This window comes from Narcine bancroftii, chromosome 9 (genome assembly GCF_036971445.1).
Source record: "Narcine bancroftii isolate sNarBan1 chromosome 9, sNarBan1.hap1, whole genome shotgun sequence".
Lineage (NCBI taxonomy): Eukaryota > Metazoa > Chordata > Chondrichthyes > Torpediniformes > Narcinidae > Narcine > Narcine bancroftii.
The window spans coordinates 103,620,577-103,645,343 of NC_091477.1; the positions used below are offsets into that span (position 1 = coordinate 103,620,577).

The 24,767-nt window shown below is 39.0% G+C and overlaps 1 protein-coding gene across 9 annotated transcripts in view; it reads right to left on the bottom strand.

Annotated features, from left to right (window-relative positions):
- Positions 1 to 901: 901 nt before the first annotated feature.
- atp11b (ATPase phospholipid transporting 11B) overlaps positions 902 to 24,767 on the bottom strand; it is a 117,230-nt gene continuing 93,364 nt past the window's right edge. For 3 of the 9 annotated variants that reach the window (XM_069897103.1, XM_069897100.1, XM_069897108.1), the window contains 3 exons: positions 8,543 to 8,676; positions 6,801 to 6,900; positions 902 to 3,606 (listed from right to left, as the gene is read on the bottom strand). In XM_069897103.1, coding sequence (XP_069753204.1) covers positions 3,595 to 3,606; positions 6,801 to 6,900; positions 8,543 to 8,676 — 246 coding nt within the window. In that variant the 3' untranslated portion in view covers positions 902 to 3,594. Of the gene's footprint in view, positions 3,607 to 6,800; positions 6,901 to 8,542; positions 8,677 to 24,767 lie in introns of those variants that run through there. The other 6 variants (XM_069897107.1, XM_069897101.1, XM_069897102.1 and 3 more) reach the window with 5 other exon arrangements.

Here is a 24,767-nt window from a genome sequence, read left to right on the forward strand (position 1 = left end):
GCACTGATTCTTTTGGTACACCTTTTACCATAACCTGAATACAATTCTTTTATCCCCAATCTTTGTTTTCCATCTGATAACCATTTCTCAACCACAATTTTCCTGAACTCTATGCTTCAATCATGTTACCTCGGTGGGACCCTGTAGAAAGCCTTTCCGTATAAACACAACACATACATATGTTCCACCTTCTCTCAGCTGCTAGACATATCATGAAAGAACTCAAGATTAGTGAAACATGATTTTTCATAAATTCATGCTGACTCTGCTCAATTCTATTTTCTTTTCAAGGTGTTTGATTATTACATCCTGGCCACGTTTGATCCATAGAGACTACAGGCTCGCCCTCTGCCTCTTTTGGGCCTTAGCCCTACTGGTGCTGCTTGTACTTCTGGACATCATGTTCAAGATGTAACACCTGCTGGAGAAATATGGAAGAGATTGTGATTATTCAAGAAATACAGCAACATTTAAAGTTCATGTTCCCTTGTTCAACAGCTTAGTTGGTAACTGACAGAATAATGGTCTAAATATGTTGTTATGTCATTGGGTGCCAGGGGTTTCCAAGATGGAATAATATTTCTTACCATTAGATGGCATTGAGTACTTGCCACTTCAGGTCAAAGATGCTGCATGAATTGCTGAGATTTTCCCACACTTTTGTGTACTGCACCAGATTCCAATTTCTGCAGCTTTCTTGTTTACCAAGAAAAATACCTTCCTGTATAAAATAAATAGAATTCAAAATATTCTACACTTCAAGCACTCTATAGATAAAACAGGGTTAAAAATTGTTTAGAAGAGTGGAATATTATAGAGTAAAACCATAGGTCCTATTCAATAACTTAATTATTGAGTTATTTTACAGCCTCAAGTATTTATAAAGCAAGTAAAAACACCATTATAACTTTATTTCTTCCTTTATTGGTAAGTACGGGCATAAAATTGGTGAAACTTTGTCTACAACAGCCTTGGACACATCAAAGAACAATTTTAATTTAAAAAATATAATTACAAACCACAAAATATTGACAACTTGTGCCTAAGTGCCACATTTTCAGGCTTTGATTGATACCAAAAGGATTTGCGTCACTGCACTTGAGCCAAAACTATTTCTGGTCACAAACAGGGTGATTTCAGATTCCTACAGCTTCTAAGAGCTGCAATAGTTATTTGTCAATAGGGCAAAAAAAATCTAATTCCATCATACAATATAACTTAAGGCTGACTTTGAATTAGGATACAGATTTACAAAAGCGTTAAAGTTTTGAATGGTCACGTTTCAATAAAAACTTTTCTCCCTTTTGTTTAACAAAAATCCCACTTAGGAATTTTATTCAATCCAAATCTCAAATCAGATTTAAAAGCATTTTATAAAGATTTCAGATTCTCAAATCAGATTTAAAAGCATTTGATAAAGATTTCAGATTTTTCAATAAAGTTAACTTCAATATTCAAAGCTAGCAAGTGATCAAAACCAATCTTATTCTATGGAATTGCAACTTTCTCTTTTCCTGCACTGGGTAAGCAGTCATCATTTTGAACTCAGGATGCAAAATGATCAATTCATTTACTGTAGGATGGAAAATGTTTTCCAGCCAACATTAGAACTTTTTCTGAACCATAGCTGCTCGTCATTTTTTTTCCAAAGCACCTTCTCCTCAAGTAAGCGTTTGACTATTTATGAATGGAATTTGAACTATGTACTCACAAATTGCATTGTCCAAACTGAAAAAATAGCTGCATTTGGAAACAGTAATCATTCACTAATAGTTTATAAGACTTGTTTTGGTCTGCAAACGGCTTGCATCTTAGACAAATCTTTCCAGTGAAATACTTATTAACAGTATTTTGCATCCTTTCTTTCTGGAATCAAATTTTGCTGGGAAAGAGTTCTTATGGTAGTGTAAACAGTAGAGAATGAATTTCATCTTGCAAACACCTGGAGCAGCATCATACATAATAAGAACCAAGGTGTGACTAATTAAAATTACATGCAATACCATGTTAATTATTTGTAATACATAACTATATCGATGAACCTAGGGTAATATACAACTCTGCTATTACATTACACTTTAATAATCAATTTCAATAAATCTGGCACAAAAACATTAAACAAATGGAATAAATAACTGGGAAATGCAATTATGAACCAATGCATGAAACTCTGAAGTAGTAAAACCAAATGAAAAAATACCACTTTGATGATATTAATTACTCTGCATTTTAAGAAAACCAAGTCCTTTTGAATGTAATACATGCTGTGACAGTAATTAGTGATTTTCAGAATTCGGTTTAGGAATACTGAACAATGTTCTCTAAAAATAATGATGACCAGAAACAAATTCACTTGGCAACTGCCAGATTGAGACATGCAATGGTACTTTATTACATTATAGTTTGGCAATATTAACTCATTGAAAATACAAGTAATATAATTTTATAGCAAAATCTCTGAAACCAATGCGGTGTAAAAATTGAACCAAGGTTTCTAGGTCATTTAAATAAGGGTTAATTTACGAAGATTATTCTATACAAAAGTACAGAACAAGTTCCAAAGGCTAAAATATGATATATAAAGGTCTGAACTTTTCTTTCTTGTAGCAAAATATAAAAATTCAGAGTGCCTTGGTGTTCTGATCAATCTCTATCTTTTAACATATCCAAATCTCCTACAGAAAACAACTGCTAAGTACCCAAGTCTGGGCAAACTCCATAAGTATCTAGAGACCACTTCTGCATTCGTCAGGCTGATTTTTCATTCATTTATTTTAATGAGTTGCTGAACTGCATGTACCATGTTCAATTTTGAAAACACAAATTTTTGATTTAAAAAAGTAACTGTGCTCCAAATTGAAAAAAAAAAGTCAACTGACTTTTAAAACAAAATTTGGCAAGATCTTGACATTTCTTCACGGTACCCAACATTAGTTCTTAATACAGCTCCATTGTTAAGTGCAAGTCCCTTCTACTCATAGGGTTAGTTCAGTTATTTAATAACTGCAATGTCCAGTCCAGGGAAGCAATTAACATAGAAAGGCTGCTACCAGATTTTGAGGTTTACAAGAGTATTGGATGCACAATGTTTCATTTCCATAAAGCAATTTGTTTGACTAAACAACTACTTTAAATGTTACAAAATGTAACATTAGCGCAGATCAAGTCCAAGAAGGGATGTACCATTATAAAGTGATATCACACTGAGAAAGCAAAAATAGAAAAATATAGCTCCAGATATAGATCACTTTGTAAAAAGAAGAAAATATGGTAAGTTACAACTATTTACAAATAAATTACATGCTTATTTGTCATTAATGCTCTTGCTTCTTCTAAAATGTGGTACCTTATCTGGTGAGAATAGGGCATAATTGCAAAAAAAAATCTAAAGCAGAGGCTATGGCAGATATTTATAAATAATTTTCATTCACCCCATGATTAAGAGGTAAATCAGGGACTGAGAAACAAATCCTACAAAAGAACAGAACATCCACTATGTCTTCATTCAACCATTAAATCCTGGACACGTGTGAGGGGCCATCCATTGATGAGAGGGTCAAAATGGTTCTGTCATTTGTACAGTGAGGGTCCAAGTTACTCCAAGATCTAAAAAAAAAATTGACAAGTTGACAGAGTGCACTTAAATTATGCAAAAAGATGCAATGTTAATTAACCATGTAAATATTAGACATTGTATTATAATTTTAATGCTTGTTTAATAAAATGTGTTTCAGTTGAGATACAAAGGCTGTTCAAAAACATCTTGAAAAGCAGAAATTTCTTGTTTTACAAATCAGAATGAGACCACATGTGGTGAATACTTCTGATCTTATTTTCCTGCCTGCAATTCCCCAGCAGTACTGTCAAAAGATTCTGTGGCCCCCTTCACCTCCAAGAATTTCAATAGCTGGCAACACAGTCCCCCAAAGTTGCTTATTGAAAAGTTCAGAAACTAATTTAATACTACTAGTATATCAAGTATTTAAAACCAAAGTCAGTCCAAGTATTAAAATAGTTGAAATAATTAAAAAATCATAAACAAATGCAAGTAAAAATAAACTCACCTTTCCTTTTGCCTTTAAACTCTAGCCCAATGAAATTAATGAAGACCCAGATTTAAAAATTGGTTTTAGAAATGTTATTCGAACTTAACGTGGGTAAATCAATAGAAGCTAATGGAAATGAGCTAGGAGCTCAAGACTCATTTGTTGTTTTGTACATCATACACATTATTAACTTTTGTTTGGCGTAAAGGCACACAAAAGGATGCCCCCAGCCTGACACCCCCACTGATGTGAATTTTTCTTGAGTGAAGTTTAAGTCGCAGGAGTGCTGACATAATTTTCAGGGCATGTGGAATACAGGATGGCATCAGAGATCTGGCAATTGGCCATTATTACTTTCCTCCTCACAAAGGTGCTGGTACAAGACCAGCAACTGCACGCCAGCAGGTTTAACCTTGGTGGTGATAAAAGTTAGAAACGTTGATGCAAGATGGGAATATTAGACACTAGCAAGAAAATAGATCAACTAAAATAATTTGCTACGGGAAAATTGTGATGATTTGATAGAATTTGTTGGTGAAGTAGATCCAGTTGACTGGCGCATGTAGATTCTAGGGAGGTGCAACATAGCAAAGTTACAGCATTTGATATAAAAAGGATTCTATTTGCATGGAATAAAAACACACAATGCTGGCCAAACTCAGCGGGTCAAGCTGGGTCCTTTATGTAGCAAAGGTAAAAATGTATAACCAATTATTTGGGCTTAAGCCCTTCATCAAGGTGTCCAAACAAAAGGATGGGGGGGGGGGGGGGGGGGGGAGAATGTGGCAAAGGCAGGGGATGATAGGCTGGATGGGTAGAGAGGGGAGGGGGTGGGGGAAGAGAAGAACTGGAAAAGGGGAGAGGAAAGAAATGTTGAGCAGGTTAGGATAAATCCATACTATTTGTATGGACTGGCTAAGTAATAGACAGTGAGGATTACGGTGAATGGTAGGTTTTTTTTATGACCATAAATCGCAGCATTCATCGGGTCAATTCAGGACACTGCCCTTTTTGATCTACATGAATGCCCGAGCCTCTGGAGTGCAAGTCCAAATTTCGAAGTAGGTGTGTGATGCAGTATTGTGAACAGTGAAAGAATGTTGAAGTGCAGGACAATACAAATAGGCAGATATGTAGCAAATGGTGTAATGCGGGGAGAAGTGAAATGATGCATTTCAGCAGGGAAGAGAAGAAGAACGAGAGAATACTGTTCTAAAATGGGTGCAGAGGGATCTGGGGGTATGAGTGCACAGGGCTTGGCAAAGAAGGAGGGCAGTTTGAGAAAGCAAACTGTTAACAACAAGCACCTACAGTAATTCACTAGAAACCGAGTATAAAAGCTGAGAAATCATACTCAATATTTACAAAAATACTGCTCCAAACTAAATTGGGAGTATTCTCATTGTCTCATTACAGAGCATGCCGAAAAGATTGACTACAGCTAAAAGGACAGATCAAAGGGACTTTGAGGGAAGATGTGGGAGAAGCATTAGGATAGGGAGGGGCTATTCTTGTTGGTACAGGAATCAAAACCCTTTCTAGTAGAAAACAGGCAATGAATTAAGATTGACCTTAGGAACAAACTTTAAGAGTGTGCATGGAATGAGAAATGCATTTCCTGCAGGTGTGGAGATGAAGGCAAGTTCTATTGTGGCCAAGAAGGAATTGGATAAATACACAGAGAGAAAAACTTTGCAAGGCGATGGAGATGGAGCCAGCAAGTCGAAGTAGAGAGTTGTTCTGGAAGAGAACTGGGATAGGCAAGAATGGAACAAATATGCTCCTTCTGCATTGTAACTATGTGATTCTCTGGCACATTGGGCTTCTCCACTAGAGGCCATCAGTGGAGTGAATTGAGAGATTCACCCTTCCAAATCTGTCCATGCTTCCAGGACTTGAGTGTAAAAATTCATGCACAAAAGCCATTTAAAACACTAAGCACCAACATTTCTATTAAACACTAACCTGTAAGGTATGTTAACAGTGACACAGAAGTATATTTCCAACAACTTACACTTTTTAAAAATAAATGATATTAGACTGTACAAATTAATTGGATCTTTGGGTTTTTAAAATACAGACATCGGCATTTCATTACATCGGCTAACCTTTTTTTCTTAAAATGGAGTAATCTCAACGAAGGCCCAAAGATCCCGAAACCACCAAGGTTGAAAGGAGAAGAGAAAAATCAGACATTAAATGATGCTAAAAGTGAGATTTAAAACCTGAAGATTTCAGAATGATCAAAAAAGACAGACTCCCATAGATTCAAGGCGTGAGACAGCTTGCATGCCACAAGACATTTTTAAAAAGTTGATTTAATCACACAATAGAGTATGTAACAAACAAAGTACAAAATCAGAGAACATGTAATTTATCGTTTTTAATACAGGAAAGTGGTTGGAAGCAATTGGTTGTGACACTAAACCAACATCCACAAATTAATAAACTTGATTTTAATTAATAATCAGCCTTGTATCCGAATTGTCTAGTGCTGATAACGTCAAAATCCCACATTAACTCCATTCCTCCAATCTTTGTATTGATCCCAAACTGCCAATTCTGTTTCACCCTGCAGACCTGACAAGCTGAGCATTTCTGCTACAACTCCAGGACATTTGTCCTAAGCTATTTAATCTCAGATTCAAGCACTACATGACTCTCTACTGAAGGGGGCAAAAATTATTGGCTCAGTGGCAACAATCTCACTGTATTGAAATTAAAGCTTTCACTCTTGCAACTCAAGGAGATAACCTCAGCCAGATGAACGATTGCTCCATTATCTGAAAAGCCTTCTTGCACGTGTGGTATTGAAAGAGTTCTCTTTTCTCTTGGATGAACAGAAAGATCTGTACTGGATAAGAAAGGGAAATTCATCCTTCAAACAAAATGAGACTTGCTGGGTTAAATCAACTTACCATTTTTTTTAATGATTTTGAAAATAAATTGAAGGGGTTAATAAAAATGTCAGTCATATTTTTCTTGTTCAACCTATGCCCAAATATTACTTCCAATTCCAAAATAGGTTTTGAATGTTCAACCAGTTGGCCAAAAAAATTGTTTTTAAAACAAAGTAATGCAATTTTTAAAAAATCTGGTCCCTGAATGGAGAACTTAATCAAAGTACCAACAAACAATTTATAAAATATTTTTTCTGACTATATATTGTATCCAAATACTTGAAATGGGCTAAAACATTACAAAATTGACAATAGGGGGGGGGGAAACCCATTTGATTTACTGTTTATAAAGCTGATTCGTGTCAAAACGCTCAACATTACAAAATTGACAAGGGGGGGGGGGGAACCCATTTGATTTACTGTTTATAAAGCTGATTCGTGTCAAGACGCTCAACAAATTTTATATCTATAAAACTGCTTTTAGAACACAAAACACTTTATCCCCCTACAAAAGCCCATGCATTTGGAGTACAATGAGAATGTCAGCAAACTACAAAAGTTTAGAAATCCATGAAGATAAAAATGATTAACTTGAGTGTCAAGATTTTCAATCACTGAAGTCAATGAAAGTGGCAATTTTAACACCACCAGATATTTCAAAACTAAAATTTGACATTTCTGTATTACAATAATCCTTTCAATTCAAGAAGACATTTATTTCAAATTCAAATTTAGTCTGGCATGTGACCACTATCTTCCACTCTTCAAAAGTTACCTTGCAATTATTTTAGAAGATGGCAAGGTTAGTGTTGCTGTTACAGTGCCAGTGACCTGGGTTCAAATCCGGTGCTGTCTACAAGGAGCTTATTCGCTCGCCCCATGTCTGCATGGGTTTTCTCTGGGTGGTCCTGTTTCCTCCAAAAACTTACAGGATTGTAGGTTAATTAGGGTATTTAGGCGCCACGGTTTCATGGGTTGGAAGGGCCTGATTGCATGCTGTACGTCCAAATTTTAAAAAAAATATTTAAAGAAAACGCAGTACTTAAAATGATATAGCACCACAATTAAAATGATTTAGAGGCTTCAAAATGTGAGTCATACAATCTGTATGTAACCGGTACTGTAGAAAAGTGAAAGAGTGAACAAATACATAGACAAATAGCTTCTTGGAAGTATACCACACAACGATAGGACTCAGGAGTGCATTTAAATTAGGATCAAAATTCTGCGGAAAGAAAGCAAGTGCAACAGAAGGTCTACAACACAACAAAGAATACAGAGTTTGAAAAACACCCCAGAATGTGACAAAAACAATAATTTCTAATCATATTATAAGAAATGTCAGAAAATTTTGACTCATTATACCCAACAAAAAGAATGCACAAGGTACTGTAATAAAGTATTAAACCATTTTCTCTTACTGATGGGACCAAACTCCCAGTCCAAAGCAACTGTTCAATACTTCAAAATTTTATTTTAGAAACTGGTACAACCTGTTAGGGACCACACCCACTCTGCACATCAACTGCAGCAGGCTCCTGTTCCAGTTTGTAAGAAAAATGTTTGCAGCAGAGTTTATTAAGAGAAATTCCACACCTGTTGACTCGTAAGGAGTTGCATCTTCCCATTATTTGATCTAGTACTCTTCTAAAAGGTGAACATCCTGTTTCTCCGCCTGAGTAACAGCAAAGTGATTCCATACAGGTGATGCCAGCATTGGTCTCCAAGAACTGCAAGCAAAAGCAGAAAAGAGATTTTTTTGCATGAAGAGTCCAGTTACATCCTGTAAAATTAGCTTATTGCCATCAGCAATGCATTCTATTTTCTGTAGTTTATTTGGATTTTCAGAAATCATTTGAAACAAAAGTGAAAATTAACACTAAAATTGTTCCCACTGGAAAATTTTGAGAACAGATATAACCATATATGGAGCAGAAACAGGCCACGTTGGCCTTTCGAGTCCGCACCGGTTCACTGATTTTGTGCACCCTCTTCAGGCATTGGTGATTTTAAGTGTAGTGTATCTTTGAGAATTTTAACATCTATTCATAGGTCCTCTGTACTTTGGATGTGAAATCTCATATTAAAATATTCAAAAACATTGGCTGTGTGGGAGAAGCCAGTGAGTGGCCGTGGACAATAGCTTCTCAGACTGGAGGCCTGTGACTTTGTGGTGTGCTGCAGGGATCGGTGCTGGGACCAGCATAGTTTGTCATCTAGATCCACAATCTGGACAACAATGTATGTTTTAATTTTTTTTCCCCCAATTATCATTCAAATTCTAATGTGCATTAATTTCTTGTCAACTCTGGTCCCAAGATGGGACCTGTTGAGAGGCAAATTATCTTCATGGCTGAGAGTGAAAGATATAGGGGAGTGTGATGAGAAACCAACACAAGGATTTTGCAGGAAAAAAAAACTGCAGCAGAGCCCTGAGAAGCTGGAGGGACTCAGCAGGTTACGCAACATCCACAGATGGAAAGGCTGAAGGAGCTAGGGAGGATGAAAGGAGTCTTTTTCCCCAGGGCAGCAACGGCCAATACCAGAGAACATCTGTTAAAGGTCAGTGGAGGCAACTTTAGCGGAGATATCAGATAAGAGTTTAATTTTACACAGTGGTGGGTGCCTGGAATGTATTGCTGGGAGTGAGTTAGAAGCTGGTACAATAGGGTCATTTAAAAAGACTCTTAAATAGGCATATGGGTGCAAGAAAAATGGGGGGGGGGCAGGAATGGGTTGGTATGGGCTGTGAAGGGTTAGAATGATGTGGAGCAGTTTTACATATATTGGCACAACATCATGGCCCAAAGGGTCTGTACTGTGCTGTACTACATAAGGGTTTTGGATTGGAACTAAACTAGGAAAAGTAGACACAGGGGACTGAACTGAAGCCTCCACTAACCATTTCGACCCAAGGATGTTTTCTGAGCTGCCGTCTCTCATTGTTTCAGATTTACTGTCAGAGTACATACATGATATCACATACAACCCTGAGATTCCTTTTTTCTGTGAGCAGAGCAGAATTACCATGAATTGGTAGTGCAAAAATAAACTGTACAGTGTAAATGTAAACAAATAAAAGAACCATAAACAATAATGAATGTAAACAAACTGACTGTACAATCTTTGGCTTGGCTTCACGGATGAAGATTTATGGAGGGGTAATGTCCACGTCAGCTGCAGGCTCGTTTGTGGCTGACAAGTCTGATGCGGGACAGGCAGACACGGTTGCAGCGGTTGCAAGGGAAAATTGGTTGGTTGGGGTTGGGTGTTGGGTTTTTCCTCCTTTGTCTTTTGTCAGTGAGGTGGGCTCTGTGGTCTTCTTCAAAGGAGGTTGCTGCCCGCCGAATTGTGAGGCGCCAAGATGCACGGTTTGAGGCGATATCAGCCTACTGGCGGTGGTCAATGTGGCAGGCACCAAGAGCTTTCTTTAGGCAGTCCTTGTAACTCTTCTTTGGTGCACCTCTGTCACAGTGCCAGTGGAGAGCTCGCCATATAACACGATCTTGGGAAGGCGATGGTCCTCCATTCTGGAGACGTGACCTACCCAGCACAGTTGGATCTTCAGCAGCGTGGATTCGATGCTGTCGGCCTCTGCCATCTCGAGTACTTCGATGTTAGGGATGAAGTCGCTCCAATGAATGTTGAGGATGGAGCAGAGACAACGCTGGTGGAAGCGTTCTAGGAGCCGTAGGTGATGCCGGTAGAGGACCCATGATTCGGAGCCAAACAGGAGCGTGGGTATGACAATGGCTCTGTATACGCTAATCTTTGTGAGGTTTTTCATTTGGTTGTTTTTCCAGACTCTTTTGTGTAGTCTTCCAAAGGCGCTATTTGCCTTGGCGAGTCTGTTGTCTACCTTCTTGTCGATCCTTGCATCCGATGAAATGGTGCAGTCGAGATAGGTAAACTGGTTGATCGTTTTGAGTTTTGTGTACCCGATGGAGATGTGGGGGGGGGGGGCTGGTAGTCATGGTGGGGAGCTGGCTAATGGAGGACCTCAGTTTTCTTCAGGCTGACTTCCAGGCCAAACATTTTGGCAGTTTCCGCAAAACAGGACGTCAAGCGCTGAAGAGCTGGCTCTGAATGGGCAACTAAAGCGGCATCGTCTGCAAAGAGTAGTTCACGGACAAGTTGCTCTTGTGTCTTGATGTGAGCTTGCAGGTGCCTCAGATTGAAGAGGCTGCCATCCGTGCGGTATCGGATGTAAACAGCGTCTTCATTGTTGAGGTCTTTCATGGCTTGTTTCAGCATCATGCTGAAGAAGATTGAAAAGAGGGTTGGTGCGAGAACGCAGCCTTGCTTCACCCCATTGTTAATGGAGAAGGGTTCAGAGAGCTCACTGCTGTATCTGACCCAACCTTGTTGGTTTTCGTGCAGTTGGATAAACATGTTGAGGAACTTTGGGGGGCATCCGAGGCACTCTAGTATTTGCCAAAGCTCTTTCCTGCTCACGGTGTCGAAGGCTTTGGTGAGGTCAACAAAGGTGATGTAGAGTCCTTTGTTTTGTTCTCTGCCCTTTTCTTTGAGCTGTCTGAGGGCAAAGACCATGTCAGTAGTTCCTCTGTTTGCGCGAAAGCCGCACTGTGATTCTGGGAGAACATTCTCGGCGACACTAGGTATTATTCCATTTAGGAAAATCCTAGCGAAGATTTTGCCTGCAATGGAGAGCAGCGTTATTCCCCTGTAGTTTGAGCAGTCTGATTTCTCGCCTTTGTTTTTGAAGAGGGTGATGATGATGGCATCACGAAGGTCCTGAGGCAGCTTTCCTTGATCCCAGCAGAGCTTGAAAAACTCATGCAGTTTGGCATGCAGAGTTTTGCCACCAGCCTTCCAGACCTCTGGGGGGGATTCCATCCATACCTGCTGCTTTGCCACTTTTCAGTTGTTCAATTGCCTTATATGTCTCTGCCCGGGTGAGGACCTCATCCAGTTCTAGCCTTAGGGGCTGTTGAGGGAGCTGGAGCAGGGTGGATTACAGAGAGAACAAAAAGAAAATAAATAAAGTGCATAAGTAAGAATCCTTAAATGAGTCTCTGATGGAGTTTGTCATTGAGGAGTCTGATGGTGGAGGGGTAGCAGCTGTTCCTGAACCTGATGGTGCAAGTCTTGAGGCACCTAGACCTCTTTCCTGATGGCAGTAGTGAAAATAGAGCATGTGCTAGATGGTGAGGGTCTGATGTTTGCTGGTGCCCTCCATCGGCATCGTAGATGTACTCCATAGTCAGGAGGGTTTTGCCTGAGATGTCTTGGGCTGTGTCCACTATCTTTTGGAAGGCTTTACGCTCAGGGGTATTGGTGTTCCAATACCAAACTGTGATGCAGCCAGTCAGCACACTTTCCCACAGACCTCTGTAGAAACATGCCAGGTTTCAGGTGTCATGCCAAACCTCCGCAAGCACTTGAGGAAGTAGAGGCACTGATGTGCTTTATTCATGATGCCATTGGTGTGTTGGGTCCAGGAAATATCCTCCGAGATAGTGACTCCCAAGAACATATATGTGTTCACCCTCTCCAGCTCTGATGCCCCAATTATCACTGGATTGTATACTTCTGGCTTTCCTTTCCTGAAGTCAACAATCAGCTCCTTCGTTTTGGTGATACTGAGTGCAAGGTTATTGTTGGTGCACCATTCAGCCAAGTTTTCAATCTCCATACTGTATACCGACCCATATACAACCCACTACCATGGTATCATCGGCAAATGAAGATTGTGTTATTGTCCTACCAAGCTACACAGTTGTAGGTGTAGAGTAAGCAGGGGGCTAAGAACACAGCCCTGTGGTGCTCCAGTGTAGATGGAGATTGTGGAAGAGAGGTTCTTACCAATCCTCACTGATTGTGGTCTGGAGGAAAGGAAATCCATGATCCAATTACACAGTGGGATGTTAACTCCTAGGTCTTGGTTTGCTGATCAGTTTTGAGGGGACAATGGTGTTAAATGCTGAACTGTAGTCGATAGAGCATTCTGCTGTATGCATCTTTGCTGTCCAGGTGTTCCAGGGCGTTGTGTCGAGCCAATGTAATGGTTAAAATGACTTTTAAGCAATATTCTGCGAGAAGCCAGCAGATATTTTTGACATTCTTTGAGTGTCTCCTAGTAACAGCGAGCTTCAAGATTGTGGCTAGGTTTTTGTGTGTTTAAGGTAATCAATCAGTTCTGAATTTTCCTTTGTTCTGTGAAGATGGAAAGAATGGAAATGGTCCACATTTTAAGTATTATTTAATTGTCTTATCATAGTTGTTAGTGCCATATAAGGAAGTAGTAATAATGTAGAAACTGATAAAGTTTAAAAACTGTGGAAAAACTCAATTGCAACTTTACTATGGTCTTTTCTTTGAACAAGTCACAAACATTGACCTCCGGAGCCTCTCTTTTTAGGCTCTGTCTGAAAGATTGATAAAGATTTTGCAACTCACTCAGTTTCTCTCAGTACTTGTAACATGCTGATCTTTCATTGCAGAATTCACCAAATAATGAAGCAGAACAGGTACTGGATATGGTACAAGAAGTGACCAATTAGGAGTGAAAAGATCTCAGCCTGGATTGAGTTTACCTATAGCTGGTTGATCATTAAGTTATCCAGATTCTTTTGCACAGTAACATTTAATAAATCTACATTATCCTTTTAAGAGACATGCAACCTAAGAGAATATTCTTGTATTTTTATTGCCTTATATTTGATATTTCTTGGTCTTTCCAAGCAATTATAAAGGAAGATCGTTGCAATAGTCAGTGAGGTGGCATTCACCATAGATCTGTTGCCATGATAGGCGAACTGGTATGAATCTAAGTCACTGCTCAGTCAGGAGCAGATAGGCTTCATCACCAGCCTCTCAAAACATCACTGTTGATACAAGTGCTACTGGTCAATAATCATTAAGGCAGGTCACTACACTCTTCTTGGGCACCGATATGATTGATGCTTGTTTGAAACAGGCAGGTACCATGCCCTGCTGGAGTGAGATATTGAAGATATCCGTGAAAACCCTTGGTAAGTTGGTCAGCACAGAAGTTTAATATTCGGCCAGGAAATCCACGCAGGCCAGGTGATGTCCTCCGATTCACTCTACTGAAGGCAGCACACATGTTATCCTCAGATAAGGATAGGATAGGATCATCAGGGGAGGTGAGGGTGCAGAGGGGTGGTTCTTCACTGGTACTGTCGTCAAATTGGTGGTAGAAGGCATAGAGTTCCTCTGGGAGAGCTTGGCTGCCTGCTACTTTACAATATTTGGTTTTGGAACAGTTTATGGCATTTAGGCCTTGGCACTGCAGTCGGGCGTCTCTTGTTGTTTCCATTTTCTTCTGGAATCTCCACTTCGCCCGGGAGATAGCTTTCCACAGGTCATATCTGATCCCGCTGTACTGATCTGGATCTCTGGACTTAAATGACTGTGATCTGGCTCTTAGCAAGTTCTGGATTTCATTATTCATCCAGGACTTCTGGTTGGGAAAACCTTGAATGATTTGGTGGAGACACCCTCATCCACAGCTGTTTTGATAAAGTATGTGACAGCCTCGGTATACTTGTTCAGATTTTCAGCAGAGTCCTTAAATACCACCCAATCCACTGTAACCATTCTTCATCCTCCTGTGACCAGCAACAGCTGTCCTGATCTCCGGAGCCTCTCTTTTTAGGCTCTGTCTGAAAGATTGATAAAGATTTTGCAACTCACTCAGTTTCTCTCAGTACTTGTAACATGCTGATCTTTCATTGCAGAATTCACCAAATAATGAAGCAGAACAGGTACTGGATATGGTACAAGAAGTGACCAATTAGGAGTGAAAAGATCTCAGCCTGGATTGAGTTTACCTATAGCTGGTTGATTTTTTTTAAATAAAAGAGAACAGCCCAGTTGTTTGCAGTTTCCACTTCAGGTCATTTAATGTGATCAGACATCGAAGCCCAGGATAAGCTGGCTGGACGTCAGATGGATGCATGGGTTCTTTAGCTTGTGCTCTGTCACTGGACCTATTATCAAGTCACCATCAAAACACTGACGTGCTGACGAGAGCCCTTCACATTTCTATCAATCTGGCTCATGCAAAAACAATGACCTAACTCATTTGAATTTGGTCAGTAACCTTGAGGAGAAAAGGTTATTTTTAAAAATTATTCGTTGCTTGAAGAATTAAAATTTTTTTAAACTGATTTAAGTAAATTAGTTTTAAACTTCAAATGTCATCATGACATTCCAAGAGCGGGCCTTGGTATTCTGCAATCAAGCTGTGTTTGAAATACAAAGCCTACTCTCTGCCTTCTGGGACACCATTTAGATGCAGCACAGGGAGGTAGTCAGCTTTCCAGGGCCTCAAGGTTGGCGGGTAGGTACAATTGGTGGATGACAAGTTAGGACAGTGGGCTGGATCAAGGATGACCCAGGACCCTCTAGTACTTTTGACAACTACATCACTGGATCAATGCTTATAAATAGCACATGCTTCTAAGTTGGCATTACTTATTGATTCTCCCTTCCCCCCTCAATTAAAAGTCCAATAATTAAAGACAAGTTTAATATTTTTACACAAAGAACACATTGTTAGTTGAGAAGGGGAAGTAAATTTATGGAAGTTTTATTTTGCCCCCACTTTTGCCTATATAGCAACAAGTGGGTGCACGTGCAAAATACTCTTAGAATGATCATAACTCAAGTTAACTCAAACTTCTGTTCGACATGCACAGAGGACAACATACAATGAGGCAAATCTTGTGCCAAAATCCATGATGGATCAGTCAGTGATATGTTCATGTAAAGGATGCAGTTCAGCAGAATTCTGGGAGCAGGACTTCTAACTGTGGAGCTGGTCAAGACAACAGTACAAGCTCCAACAGGTTTCCCAGCTCTCAGACTGGAGGTCACCTGCTGAACCTGCAACAACACACACTTGTAGGGTGCCAAATGAAATCAATGGCAGAAAATGGCTAGCAGGAGAAAGGTACAAAATATTTATAACTATTTGTTTAAATATTTACAATTTTAAAAATATAACCATGTGATATTTACATCTTCATAAATAATTTAAAAAATTTATGGTGAACTTAAAAAGATAAATACAAATATTTAGGAACACAAGAGACTGGAGTCCGGGGGAGAAAAAAAAAACTGCTGTAGAATCTCAGTGGATCAGGCACTATCTGCAAAGGGAAAGGAATTATCAAAGTTTGGGATTGAGATCCTGCATTCGGACCATGATAAATGCAAACGTTCATTGTAAACAGTTGATGAGGCATAGGTCTGACTGATGGGGGCAGAGTTTGCATGGCAGTCAAGGCTGTTCTTGTCACTGTAGTTGGCCGCCTTGGTATCACAGGCCCTGCTCCAAATTATGCTTTAATCAATGATACAGACATGTAAAGCTTTGGTTAGATCATTCTGGGAGTATCAATGGCAGCTCTAATCACCACATGACAGGAAAGATGTGATCAAGCTTGAGAGGGTACAGAAAATAGTCAAAGATGTTGCCTGAACTGGAAGGCTTGAGTGGCAAAGAAGATTGGATAGGCTAGAGACATGATGAAGGTATAAGAGGCAAAGAGAGAATCGTCTGTTTCGCAAAGCATTGGTTTGATTGAGAAAGAGGTCTGAGGGATAAATCTTTCACACAAAATACTTGACATATGGAATGAGCTACCAGAGGTGGCGGTGAAGGAAAGAACCTTGCGTACATGCAAGAGCCATTTGGACAGACACTAAAATTAACTAGGTATCCAGAATTAATGCAGACAAGTAGGATAGGTAGTATGGCTGGCATAGACACTATGGGCTGAAGGGCCTGTATCTATAATGTATGATTCTAATGTATTGGGAGTTCCCAGTGGAACACTATATCTAGGGTCATGAAGAAACTGCACAATTCAGGGATTTCCACTTTCATCCTTACAGATGCAAAGAAATGTCCTTACCCTTGTATTTCAGTCTCTTTAAAAAATGCTATTTGATTTCTTAATTTCAAATATACTTGCACATTAATTTTCTTCATCTTCTGCATTAAGTTATCCAGATTCTTTTGCACAGTAACATTTAATAAATCTACATTATCCTTTTGAGAGACATGCAACCTAAGAGAATATTCTTGTATTTTTATTACCTTATATTTGATATTTCTTGTTTATTTAGCTAACCTGGCTATATTGCATTGGAAATTCAGTGTCCTCTTCAAAGGCCGCTTTTCTATTCAGTTTTGTATTATTGAAAAAAACAACTGCCTATATTTCGCCCAAGTCATCAATTATGGATGTCATGGGCATGGGTCAAACATTGATCATTGTGGTGACCCACATGCCAACTCAAAACTTTCTTGCCAGTTACCAATGCTCTTTCATGCATATAAAGTACTCCCAAAAACATGCATATTAGATCATATTGAGAACCCAAGATAGGAAAAGTAATTTTTGTTAAAGTTCATCATGATCTTATTCAGATCTCAATACCATTGCTTGGGATTCTAAGTCACTCCTAATCAATGAATTCTAATGTATTTTTAGAAGTTGATCCATAAAACTGGCACAGTCCTGAGCAACAGAGCACCAAATTACCTCACTTAGCAGACAACTTTTCAGCCAAATTTTTCTGTAAGTTTTAAAATCTCCATTTAGTAATGATTTTCTCGTATTCTTTTATCAGAAATGCTTATCTTAAATAAATCATTTCATCTCTTTACAATAATTTCAATAAAACATACAATTGGTGAATAAAAATTTTTCAATGGAAATATCTGTCCAACTAGTCTGGCTGCATGAGTATCATTAGGCTATTTAATCTTGAGAACTACCAAAGTCCAAGAGGGGTCACTGATCATTAAATCTTACTGCCACTGACTTTATTTTCCACCTTTAACCTAAGGCATGAGGTAAAGACCTCATTCTCAATGGAAAGAAATATGTTGATTAAATCTCCAGATTAAAAAGCTTCAATCCCCTTACAATTTTCATAAATCTGGACCTATACAGTTGTTTTGATCATTCTTCTCAGAGGCCCAGTATAAGACAAGTTGTGGATTGAGGTTCCAGACTAGATTGGTGGCCTTCTTTGAATCCATTAAAGTTGTTACATCATCTTCTCAGTAACCATTGTGGCTTATTTGTGATATTTTTACTATTTCCTGTGTTGAGCTTTCTTCTAAAATTTGTGTTTTCAGCTAAGATAAAAGTTCTATGTAAAGTATAAATCCTTATTCTGGTAACAAAACATTTAGAAAATTCAGATTACAGTTTTTATAATAACCTTAAAATTCATTCTGAAATGTTCCCATTCAATAAATGTAATTGATTTGAATTTTCAGGTCGTCTTGAATGTTTATATTGGGCACTGGATGCCATGATATAATTCAGTGAGCTTAACATTTACTAGATTTCATTATTTGCTGGATTTGTTTTGCTTTAACACAAATTAGAAACCAATGGCTCATAAAATGGGTCAAATCTCCCAATTACTTCATGAGTTAGTGCCCAATACAATCTACTTGTATATGAAGTACATTCTGCCCACTTTTTGGTAGATTTGAATGATTCAATAGCACAACTTTGAGTTAGCACCCAATACAATCTACTTATATATGAAGTACATTCTGCCTACTTTTTGGTAGATTTGAATGATTCAATAGCACAACTTTGAGCTGGACAAAAAAAATTGCTCGGTTGCCCAAATCAGATACTGCCTTGTACAAACACCATAAAAGATCTATTCTTATATTCAAATGCAATGTGCACATATTGGCCATTATATTTGTCTGCAATACAATGTTTGACATGAGTAAGAATATTTTAATAGAACTCTAGTGAAATGTTCGGATTTTCAGTAGCATCACATCCTCAACTGAGTCCACATTGGTCCTCTTGTTACAGAATAAAAATGCCAAGAGTGTCAGGACTAAAGATATCATGGACAGAAGGAGCAGAAAGGTCTCTTAACACATGAATCTAATAACAAAGGTATAAAATTACATTTCTGAATGTGTAATTTCCTGATTAAAATGGGAAATATTTATGTTGTTCATGTAAAGAGCATCCATGCATTTAAAAAAAAAACTATTTTCTTCCCCAAAAAGATTGGTATTGAATGAACTTGGCAAACAACCTTGGGCTGTGTACAACAAAGTACAACAAAGTACAATGTAGTAGTTAAATTACTGGAGTTCAGTATCATTTATCCAGTCTAGTTTGAATCCTACCTTCACAATGGGGAATTTAAAGTTCAATAAATGCAAATTTGAGAACTTAAAATTGCATTGTTACAAAAATCCTTTCAACTCATTCAGAGAAGGAAGTTTGTCACCCTTCACCATCCTGCCCAACAAGTTACTCCAGATCCAGCCATGTGATTGATTTGTTAACTGCCTTCAGTTAACAAACTGAAGCTGAAGGGAAGTTAAGAATGGGCACAAATACTAATGCCTTTGTCCTGGGAATAACATAACATAACAATTACAGCACGGAAACAGGCCATTAGGCCCTTCTAGTCCGCACCGAACCAAACACCCCTTTCTAGTCCCACCTCCCTGCACAATGCCCATAACCCTCCATCTTCTTCTCATCCATATACCTGTCCAACCTTTTCTTAAATAATAAATAAATGAAGAGAAAAAAAAAATCACAAACTTTTGGTTGAGTAAGCATATGGAGAATGCTTCAGGACAGAGACTCTTTGACAGAGAGATTTCTGGGCAATTTATTCAGACACTAGTTTGAACCTTTGTGGGGAATTTAAAATTCAATTAAATAAAACCAAGTCTACAAACTAAAAAAGACTCAATATTGGTAACTGTATTGTCAATATTTCTGACAAAGGGAAACCAATCTAAAATATTTTTTCCTTTCCAGCATTTTAGAACCATAGAACATTGCAGCACAGAAACAGACACCTTTGGCCCTTCTAGTCTGTGCCGAACCATTTTTCTGCCAGTTTCCACTGACTTGAACCCAGTCCATAGTCTTACATACCTCTCCCATCCATGAACCTGCCCAAATTCTTCTTAAATATTAAAAATTGAGACAGCATTTACTACTTCAGCTGGCAGCTTGTTCCACACTCTCACCACTCTGTGTAAAGTTCCTCCTTATGTGCCCTCCAAATCTTTCCCCTTTCACCCTTAACCCATGCCCTCTGGTTTGTATCTCACCCGCCTACTCGTATCTGAAAAAGCCAACCTACATTTACTCTATCCCCCTCAATTTTAAATACACCTATAAAATCTCTCCTCATTCTTCTACACTCCAGGGAATAAAGTATTAACTAGTTTAACCTTTCCCTGTAACTCTCTTCCTGAAGACAGGGCAACATCCTGGTAAATCTTCTCTGCAATTTTTCAAATGTATTGGTATCTTCCTGTAGTTAGGTGACCAAAACTGCAACTAATTCTCCATATTTGGCATCACCAATGTCTTGTACAAGTTTATCATAACGTCCCAACCCCTATACTCAATACTTTGACTTCTGAAGGCCAGTATGCCAAAAGCTCTCTTTATAACTCCATCTGTGATGTTACTTTCAGGGAATTATATATCTGTATTTCCAGATCCCTCTGTTCTACCAGCTAATGTCAAATCCAATTTACTTCCTCACCATGAATACTGAGCATCTGAACCTTCCTAACTAACCTTGTCAAAGGCCTTACTAAAGTCTATGTAGACAACATCCAATGGCCTTTCATTCATCAACATTGCAAGTAGCATGACCCACCACGCACAAAGCCACGTTGACTATCCCTAATCAATCCCTGGCTATCAAAATAATCATATATATCGATCTCCTCAAGATTCAATTTATTACCATAGTAATAAAACAGAGTCATATTACATGAAATTTTTTTGCCTGGTGTAAGGCAGACAGATTCACCACTGGCAGGAATTGCCTAAGCATCTCTTACAATCAGAGAGAGAAGCACAAGAGAGTCCCTCAGAGACACCAAGCATCCATAGATTCGCCTTCAGCTCTTCCACAGCCCCCGCAGCCACACAAAGTCCAGTCCGAACTATTGGCAACCCAAGCTCCAGATCCAAACTTCCGAGACCATCAGGAACCATTCAGCACCCTCCTCTCATCACTATTCCGAAACCTGGTACCCCTGCAGCCAGTTCGAGTCAGTCTCCAGCCTGGCACGAGTCTCCTGACAGCAAGTCTCCAGCAGCCCGCTGCATCCAGTCTTCCGCATCCCCAGAGTCTGCAGCCCCTGCTGGGTGCTGCCATTTAATAGGCACCACCATCTTGGCCGCAGACCCGCGGTCACGGGATTCCAAACGAAACTTCCATCAGCTCCCTTAATGGGCCATTCAAAGCCCATGTGGAGCTATCCGCAGTCGACTGGGCGGATGGACCCCATGGGAGCATGGCATCTCTGCTCCCTCATTCCCCACGGGTCTGCACCAGCGGCCATGAACACCTTTCAATAATTTACCAACTACTGACGTCAGGCTCACCGGCCTATAATTTACAGGGTTACTTTTGAAGCTTTTTTTAAACAACCAAACAACAGTAGTTACCCTCCAATCCTCTGGCACCTCCTCCTCTAATCTGTATAGGTTCCAGATTTCCTTACTGCCTTGACTCTGTGCTAGTTTCCTGTGAATACTGATGCAAAAAAAATTAAGATCTCCCCATCTCTTTTGGCTCCATAAAAAATCTGACCACTCTGATCTTCTACGGGACCAATTTTGTTCCTTACTATTCATTTTTTCTTAATACACCTATAGAAACTCTTAGGATTTTCCTTCACATTGTCTGCCAAAACCACCTCATGCCTTCTTTTAGCCTCCTGATTTCTTTCTTGAAGTTTTTCTTGGATCTTTATATTACTCAAGTAACTCATTTACTAACGTGGCCAAAACCTGCTATACACCTCTTTTCTGAATCTGATACCCAATGTCACTCAAAAACCAAGGTTTCCCTATGCCTGCTAACTTTGCCTCTAATCCTGACAAGAACTTACTAACTCTGTACTCTCAAAATTTCACCTTTGAAGATCTTACACTCACTTCACATACCCTTCCCCAATCCATGCATTCTAGATCCTTTCTCATTTCCTCAAAATTAGCCTTTCTCCAATTTAGAATCTTCACCCCAAGGTCCAAACCTATCTTTCTCCATAATTAACTTAAAACTAAGGACATTATGATCATTGGACCCAAAATGTTCCCTATACATACTTTTGTCATCTGTCCTGTCTCATTCCCTAATAGGAGATCCAGTATTGCACTCTCTCTAGTTGGTACCTCTATGCATAGAAAACTTTCTTGAACACATTTGACAAATTTCAAGCCATCCAGCCCTTTTATAGTAATGGGAATCCCATTCAATAAGTGAAAAGTTAAAATCTCCAACTATTACAAACTTGTATTTCCTACAACTGTCTGCAAGTTCTCTACAGATTGTTCCTCAAATTCTCAATGACTATTGGGTGATTAATAATACAATCCCATGAGTCATTCCTTTCCTGTTCCCCACCCATGTAGCCTCGGTATAGACGAGCCCTCTGGCCTGTTCTGCTTGAGCACAGTTGTGATATTTTCTCTAACGAGCCACTCCACCTCCTTTCAACCCTCTCCCCGTTTTATCGCATCTGAAGCAATGGAAGCCCAGAACATTGAGTCGTCAGTCCTGCCCCTCCTGCAACCAAGTTTCACTAATGGCCACAATAGAATAATTCCACATGCCAATCCACACTTTGAGCTCATCTGCCTTTTGTGTTTTTATTTGTTTTTCAGCTCTTATAGTTTATGAATTCTCATTTACCTATAGTTTATGAATTCTCATTTACCTGTGCAGAATAGTTGCTGAACTGGATACGATACAGTTGCTGATACTCAAGGAGCTGAACATTAGGCAACATTTGTTCAACCTTGTCCTCAGTCACTGAAAACTTGGGACCAAAGGATTAATATTCAATTTGATCTGATGGTCAAAGACTGTGAGGAACTTAGAATGGTGGGAAAAAGAAGCACATTTGAACCAAAAAAAAACAAGCAAAGCCATTTTTCGGAAACAAAGTTAAACTAGTACTATTTCCCCAATTATTTCTCTCATTATCTCTTCAAGGCATATTAGTGGTCTTAGTAAGTCTTTAGCACTCTCTGAACCCACCCCCCCCAAAAAAAAACCTTGATATGAATCTGCAAAATCCATCTTCTCTTGTTCATCAGACAATGGGCAAAACTTTCACTCTCTTCATCCCTGCCCCTCATCTCAAGTTACGTTTTTCTACTTCTTCAAATCAGACCCAATATATCACCTTAGTTTTTCTTTTCATATATGATTGGCCAGTGGTGTAGTTAGTTTTGGTGATAAGGCTTCACAATTTAGTTAGACTGCTTAAAAGCCTCACAGCTAAGCTCTATCCAATGTCTTTTTAAGTAAAAAGAAAATAAGATTATTTTCTATGAGGATAGAAACCTCAATAGGGGGCTGAAATGGAAATGGAAAGATGAGGAAGGATACACATTCTTCAGACTAATATTTTGCACATCCAGGACTCTATCCAGCTATATAATTCACCTCATGATTCGTAAGTTGAGGTAGAACACCACCTACATAATTATAATGATGCTTTTACCATTCACATGCAACTGGATGTACGATAATTTCATCAGATAAGCAGCTCTGTTTTGGGTTCACCTGCCCTGCTTTTCTACATTCCTTATTGAGTAGGCTTGGTAACCTATCTTGTTGGTAATCTTGGACTGTAGAATATGGCAGTTCAAAATTAAATTAAATTTTGAGGTGGAAAACCATTTACTGGTTATAGAATTTCATGGATGCCCAACTTGGAAATGCAAATTTTCTCTGACTCTCCACTGTACATTCCAGGACCAAGCAAAATGCAAGTGTTGAGGGAATGAAAGCAGGAATATCACCAAGTCGTCTCTCTTACAATACCTGTGCAATTCTGACTAATGGATCAGCAAGGTTGGGGGTGAACAGGATTTACCTTCCTGCTACAAGACCAATCTGGCAGCATGTATGTCAATCACCTTTGACAGTGATATGATACAAACTACTCTCTGATGACACTGTGCTCTTATTACCCTCCAAAACATTCAATGCAGGAGCACTCAATAGACTCCCTTAGATATGATTGACCTGATGTTTCAAAATTCATGGGATCCAGAAGTGACTCTAGATACTGGACTATGCCTCTGAACTGAATATCTGGTGGTCTGTGATGCCAATAAATGGAACAGGACACAAGAAGGGGCTGGCTTGGATTTTAGCTAAACTTCCAAGCATTACTATCAAATGATCATAGAGTTTGTCTGTGGTACAGCTCTCCCACTTTAGATGTGTTCATGGAGATATGAGGATAACTCTGCAGGTGTCTATAGGGAAAATGATGCCTAGCTAGGCTACCATTAAGAGCACCCCTGACTTAGATTCTTATAAGACCTTCATCAGATACAAAGCAAAAAAATAATACATCATAATGCATTGGATTTCAATTCCCTGAAATCATATGATGATCATAAAGGCTACAAGGAACCTAAACTAGGCCAAGGGAGCATGTTTCTGAGAATATCCTTTTCCAGTACCCTGTACTCTGAAAAAATTGAGGTAGTTCCAATTGACCAAATGCTGTCTTTTAATATTGTAAACCTGTAAAATAAAGTTGTTTTTTTTTTTTTAAATTGTAGCAACCAACCTCCAAAATCCTTCAAGAGCCTTCTCACCAGTTGCAAGCTCTGAGGTTCCTCTGCCAAATAATACTGCCAAACATTCAAAGCTAAATATATTACTTCAGACCTTGATAAAAATGAGTTGAACAAGTCATAATTCTGCACTTCAAGCACCAAGACTGTATCCTATCTTATGAGGATCTCAATTATAAAAG